The sequence below is a fragment of the Engraulis encrasicolus genome, chromosome 11 (assembly GCF_034702125.1).
Source record: "Engraulis encrasicolus isolate BLACKSEA-1 chromosome 11, IST_EnEncr_1.0, whole genome shotgun sequence".
Lineage (NCBI taxonomy): Eukaryota > Metazoa > Chordata > Actinopteri > Clupeiformes > Engraulidae > Engraulis > Engraulis encrasicolus.
In genome coordinates this window covers 45,733,115-45,740,614 of record NC_085867.1, presented here as the reverse complement: position 1 = coordinate 45,740,614, position 7,500 = coordinate 45,733,115, and the positions used below count along the sequence as shown (strand labels likewise).

Genomic DNA, 7,500 nt, shown 5'->3' with positions numbered 1-7,500 from the left:
TGAAGCGTTCTTAACCTCCAATGTTTACTTATTCCTAGTATTCCCATAATAGTCCATAATACCTTTGTCTTCAGGTATTTCTTGACCCAGTCTTGACTTAATTACTTTATTACTCACACACACCAGACCCTGGCATCACATTACCCCTATCCTCTATCAATTACATTGGCTTCCTATCCATTCACGTATCCATTTCAAAATTCTCCTCCTTGTATACAAGGCCCAGCACAACCTTGCACCCTCCTACATCACAAGTCTCCTCACCCCATACAATCTCACCAGCACACTACACTCCACTGACACTCATCCTTACAGTTCCCTCCACACACCTGCGCACCATGGGCGACAGGGCATTTAGTGTTGTTGGCCCCAAACTTTGGAATTCCCTACCACTGTCACTTCGTCAGTGTTCTACACTATCTACTTTTAAATCCAAGCTGAAGACACACCTTTTCATTTCTGCTTTTCCACTTCATTGACAGGCACTTCCACTTTATTTTAATCATCAGTTTATTTTTAATTTTACATATTATTATTTTTTCTCCTCATTTTATTTTATTTTCAAATGCATTCTACTTCTTTTTCTTACTTGAAAACATTTATCTTTATTGTACTTTCATTTCTATTTTATTTTTGCATTTTAATTACTCTCCTATTGTTAATTCACTGAAGCTTTGTTTTAAAACAGTCTTTGGCAGTTTTGCCGTTTCCTGTGACCCTGGTGGCTTTGTAACGCTGCATTTGATACTTCTGTGCTAACGTGACCAACAGTTTGGCAATTCCAAAATTGTTTAAAGACTTTTCAGTTTTTGTTGGATCTATTTTGTCCCAAAAGAAACCAAAATACTAATTATGCACACCTGATACAGGGTGTTGGGCTCCTTCGATCATACCTTCTCTTATACAAATGTGTATGACCTGGAATTCTCCAATAGGTTTGCATGTTCATACAGGTTGGAGATGGAAAAATATGCTTAAAAAAGATTATATGGTAAAAAAGAAAAGTTGTTTCCCCGATAATTCTGCACAAATTGCATATGGGAGCAGGGTAATGGAGTGTTGGAAGGTTGCATGTTCGAATCCCATACCATCCATGACTGAAGTTCTCTTGAGCAAGGCACGCACCTAACCTCACATAGCCCCAAGGGCTGTAACCAATACCCTGTACCTAAAATAAACCTCTCTCTCCCCCACCCCCCCAGGGTCCAGAGGCGTCAGGTAGCTACTGTGAGCTGCGCCCCCAACCCGCTGGCCCCCCCGGCCCCTGCCCCCCACCCTCACAGAGCTACGTGGAGCGCCTACGCGTGGAGGAGAGGGGGGGAGGAGAGACGACTGGTGAGTCTTCAACGCTCTCTTCTGTTTGGATGGTAACACTTTATTTTAGGGATACATCTATTAGCACTAATACATACAATGTGCCTGTATAATTAACTTGTAAGGCATGTACAAAGCAAAATCAAACATTTGTTACGCACGTATTCGCAAATGTCTTGTTCATGCACAATTAGGGATTTATTACCAATTCAACCTTAGTAAGGACCTAGTAGGGCTTAGCGTTTGCTTAGTACATGCCTTACAAGTTACTTATGCAGGCATTAACATTGTATGTATTAGTGCTTATAGATGTATCCCTAAAATAAAGTGTTACCGTTTGGATTTCAGCAGCATAGTATCTGCAGCTCAACAAAGATCTAAGGGGCTACAAAATGGCGCGTTGACACATTGCACATTGCATTTCATGTCCACCTTTACTTTCCCAATCTCTACACATAATGGCACATAACGTACACATACTGCACAGGTGTTTAATTGCATTTTGTTACTCTGTGTTTGCACATACAAGGACAGTTTAGTTAAATCTAATCCAATCTAATCGAATTGCTGTCCAGGTGAGCACGGGCACTAATGTAATCTAATCTCTAATTCTGCAAGTGGTGTTCACACTCCCCCTAGTGGAGAATACCTCATCACTGGGGCCCGGCGTGTACCATTCAGGCCTGCACACACACACACACACACCTCTCTCACACACACAGACAAATCCACTAATATAATCGTATCTAATGTTCCAGGTGACCAGCCGGTGGCGTTCACACTGCCCCTAGTGGAGAATGTGTCGTCACTGCGGCCCGGCGTGTACCAGTCGGGTCTGCTGCCAGTTGACAACAAGCCGCTGGAGATGGCCGTACTGAAGAGAGTTAAGGAGCTCATGCAGGAGACCGACGCACACACGGCCGCCATGCACATCACCAAGGCAGACTGCACGGTGAGATCACACACACACACACACACACACACACGTACACACACATACACACACACACACACACACACACACGTACACACACATACACACACACACACACACACACACACACACACACACACACACACACACACACACACACACACACACACACACACACACAGACACACACACACACAGCAGCCATGCACATCACCAAGGCAGACTGCACGGTGAGATCACACACACAAAAGCACACACACAACCATACACACACACACACACACACACACACACACACACACACACACACACACACACACACACACACACACACACACACACACACACAGCAGCCATGCACATTACTAAAGCAGACACAAGGTAAAAGAAAATGTAGCATTAAATAATAACATAAAAAGTGTTGCGAGGCACAGTTTAGATAGTAAACAAAGACATGCATTGTATGCACATGCACATTCATGGTGCAGTGTAGCCTACAGTTACAACGCTGACAGCAGTGTCCAACACATGGTAAAAGAAGATGTAGCATAAGCTGATAAGATGCATAAAAAATGTTTTAAAATCAGTGGGTTAAGGAAAGAAGCTAAAATCTGGGGAAGGAATGCTAAAAACTAAGGCCATAAGGTGAGTGGAATTAGTTATTATGTTAGTGTGTTAAGCAGAGAAGCTCTCTGCAACTGTGTGTGTATGCGTGTGTGCGCACGTGCATGTGTGTGTGTGTTTGCATAACACTGTGCGAGTGCGATGACCTCATGTCTGGTGCGTGTGTGTGTGCTGTGCTGCAGGTTGCTAGGATACTGGGCGTTACCAAGGAGACGCAAAGGATGATGGGGGTCAGCTCTGGACTGGAGCTGCTGACGCTGCCGCACGGACACCAGCTGAGATTAGACCTGCTGGAGAGGTACACACACACACACACACACACACACACACACACACACACACACACACACACACACACACACACACACACACACACACACACACACACACACACACACACACACACACACACACATGGGCAGTCATGGGTGAGCGGTTAGGGAGTCAGACTTGCATCCCAGAGGTTGCCGGTTCGACTCCCGACCCGCCAGGTTGGTGGGGGGAGTAATCAACCAGTGCTCTCCCCCATCCTCCTCCATGACTGAGGTACCCTGAGCATGGTACCGTCCCACCGCACTGCTCCCCATGGGGCGCCACTGAGGGCTGCCCCCTTGCACGGGTGAGGCATAAATGCAATTTCGTTGTGTGCAGTGTGCAGTGTTCACTTGTGTGCTGTGGAGTGCTGTGTCACAATGACAATGGGAGTTGGAGTTTCCCAATGGGCTTTCACTTTCATTTCACCCACACCCACACACACACACACACAAACACACACACACACACACACACACACACACACACACACACACACACACACACACACACACACACACACACACCAGCTGAGACTAGACCTACTGGAGAGGTACACACACACACACACACACACAGTGGTGTAGAGTGTGCCAGAGTAGTCTCGTTAGTACAGTCTTACTGGAGCTGCTCAGTGTGGGAATGTCAAGTTCATATTGCAGTAGACATGCACGCATGCACACACACATGCACACACACGCACACACACACACACACACACGCATGCACACACACATGCACACACACACACACACACACACACACACGCATGCACACACACATGCACACACACACACGCACACACACACACACACACACACGCATGCACACACACATGCACACACACACATGCGCGCACACACACACACACACACACACACACACACACACACACACACACACACACACACACACACACACACACCATCTGTTCATGTTAAACAGTAGTCTTACCAGGGTGCTGTATTTGGCTTCCTGGCTTCCTACCACTGCCTTCCTGTGTGTGTGTGTGTGTGTGTGTGTGTGTGTGTACAGTCGGTCCCCCTACAATGCACACCCTTTACCGAGGTAATGCCACGTCATCCACCTCGGTACGTACCGGGCCTAGCTGCAGTGTACCCAAACAACCGCCGGGTGGCACTTGGGAGCGCTCGCTATACGCTTTACCACGTGGTAGTCTCTCTCTCTCTCTCTCTCTCTCTCTCTCTCTCTCTCTCTCTCTCTCTCTCTGGCCTACAGCTTACCTATTGCAGCGCTCCCGTGTGAGCTTGGACGTCCAAAATGTTTATTACCATATGGAATATTTTACGATGCTGACGGCATATTAATATATGCTCATATTCACCAGCACGCACCGATTCAGCGGATAGCCTAACAACATGCCTATAAATTGTGTGAGAACACCTCCAGGAAGTAGGAAGAGTCATAAAAAGAATAGCCTAAATAATGTAATGAATTTTCTTTTAAAAAAAAAAAAAAAAAATGATGATCGGATGAATTGCATTAATGTGCAAGCTCTGACAAAATGCAAATTGAGTGTAGCCAGAAGCCATACCGATTATCGCATGGCAAGATTTGAAACGTCTAATATTGCAACTTCAGACTTGTTGTCTGGCTGTGGATACTTTTTTCGTTTGGTAAAAATTACTGAGAGTGCAATACACCTCACCGCAGTAACCTAACAGCGCTTCGTTTGAGCGTGTAAGCGTTGGCTATTTATCACACATCGCCAACAGCTGGGGCGATAACCTAACCTACACTTCCCTAATGAATTTAATGTTGTCACATTGGCAAAAATTAGCAAGCGACTGATATTGCTGTTTTCGTGCTCAAATTAAGTGTAACCAACTGTCGGGTTATGTGTCGCAGGTGAGAAAGTGCGCATTTTTCCAGCGACACCTCTCCTTGTTACCAAATACCCTGGAGAGTACTGTACACCACAAATAGGCCTACGCCAAGACACAAATATTGAGTTTTAAAATAATATTTAGTAACTAACAGAGTCCCGGGGCACCCCAAATCTATACAAGTCCGAAATTCCAAATTTCATTGGAGATCCCCCCCACAGTCATCCGTTCCGAAGGAGGCGGAGGAGCGGTGGCCAGATGTCCATCCATTGCGAGGCTGGGGAGACAGGAAGAGCTTGGTGACAGTAGGCTTGATTCCATAGGCAGTCCAAATGACACTCACTTCCATAATTAAGTAGGCTACGCAGGTAATCGCTGCACTTATTCCACGTGATTTACAACACTGCACTCGCTAGTCTAGGTTAAACGTTAGGGGTGAAGTTGCACAGCACTCGCACACGGCACGGCTCACTGCAAACAATGTGTGCTGCGATTCACCTGGGTAGGCCAGCGGTGTTAAAAGTGAGTCCAAGTACAACTGGGTTTGGAGAGAGAGAGAGAGAGGGGAAATATATGCTGGGAAATATATGCAATGTCATCTCATAATCATGGAGTTCCTCATGCGATTTCATCTGGGTCAGTCAGAAATGCATGCACCTTGCCGGGAAGTGTGTTTTTTCAAACAAGAAAACTGGTTCATCATATGCATGGCTTAAACTGACTTTAATGTTTGCCAACGTGCTATAGTTTTTCTCTCATAATAGCACCTGGCGACTGTGACCACAGTTAGATGACCTCGCGCGCGTAAACCCATTAAAATATAGCCTAGCCTTCTGTGGCTATTCAGAGCAATATGAACCAATCAGGTCGGCGTTGCTATTAAGCAAAATACATCCCTGATATCTACTTAACTAAAATAAGATGCATTTGTCTAATATTTGGAGACATCGCCTTGCTCTTTCTGCGGGGAATTAAGCGCCTCTCTCCCTCGCTCTCTCTCTCTCCCTCTCTCGCCCACACACACACACACACACACACACACACACACGCACACACACACACACACACACTGTTTGGAGAGGACGCATTTAAACTGTAACAGTTTAGGCAGTAGGGGAGAGCAGGGACTCATGAAACTCGGGACGAATGAAACACTGCGATTTACTCGAAAACTTTAACATCGCCTATCCGAAAGTATGAAAAGTCAAAGTTGTCAGGTTTACAGGCAAAAGGGATTTAAGTGTCAGTAGACACTGTCGGGACGAATGAAACACCCGTTTCATCCGTCCCTCTCGCCCATTGACTTAAAGCAGGATCAAAATAAAATGGGAGCACTTGAGATGACTATGTTCCAACTTGTCTTGAGCACCGTCGTAGCGCAACAAATCATTATCGTAAACATAGCCTAGATAATTGGAAATTACAAAAAATAGGCTACATTTTATAGACTTTGGCTATAGGCTAAGCCGACTCCTCTACCTGTTTGAATTAGTGCAGGGAGGACGTTAATTTGGCATAGGTCAACTGCAAGAGACTACTAATTTGTGACTTGACGTGATGTGTGAATAATTAGGCTACGATATGCAACAGGCATATTTAGCCGCACTCAGTCATTCATTGGGTGAATGTCCCGACCCTGTGTGTCCGCGTGCATGCATGGGGTGGGGAAAATACATCAAGCGTGCCATCACCACCCATCCCCCCGGACGCACGAAACCCATTGAAGATCCAAGCAATTGTAGTCTGTCAGTATTTTAGTGTGGGCCCAGGTAGTTGAATTCCTGCATGGCCTGGTTATCTCAATAGTGCCAAGAAGATGTTTGCCCTCAGGCTAGTGTGTTCATAAAGCGCATGTTCGATTTGCTGTAATAGGCTACGATCAGTAAGCCTCAACTTGTCTGTCGTGTCTTTTCCTTCTTTCGATATTTTGTAAAATAGGCCCACGTTAAAGCCTAAATACGATAATAGGCCTAAATAAGGCTAATAAAGTGAGCTAAATAAGTCAGGCCTAAATAAAGTTGTTTTAGCCTATGAACTCAGGCAATGCAGAAATTTGCGGAGGGATTTTGGATAACTTGGCCTATAGGCTACCGATGGCTTTATGAACTTCATGACTGGGCTACAAGATAGTCGGGTAAGCATATTGACTTGTAGACCACCAACATCTGATGCTGAAGTGGGGGAGGGTGTTTTTTTCCACTTCAAATGTTCCCCGACACACACACACACACACACACACACACACACACACACACACACACACACACACACACACACACACACAGATACGCGCTAATCGCTCTCTCTCTCCGTCTCTCCCTCTCTTTCTCGTTGTTGTGTCGTGCGTTGTTGTGTCGTGCGTTGTTGTGTCGTGCGTGCGTGCGCCTGTGCCCGCACATGTGTGTGTGTGTGTTTGCCATCATACAAGCTTGCCTGTGCAGAGTATAAAGGGATACCTAAATATCTTAC

General features: G+C 45.7%; 1 protein-coding gene across 1 annotated transcript in view; it reads left to right on the top strand.

The window, feature by feature from the left end:
- The window catches only part of sh2d3ca (SH2 domain containing 3Ca), a 123,132-nt gene that overhangs the window by 110,222 nt on the left and 5,410 nt on the right, over nt 1–7,500 (top strand). Inside the window, exons 24-26 of the mRNA XM_063209744.1 lie at nt 1,203–1,335; nt 2,073–2,266; nt 3,055–3,170. Coding sequence (XP_063065814.1) covers nt 1,203–1,335; nt 2,073–2,266; nt 3,055–3,170 — 443 coding nt within the window. The remainder of the gene's footprint in view (nt 1–1,202; nt 1,336–2,072; nt 2,267–3,054; nt 3,171–7,500) is intronic.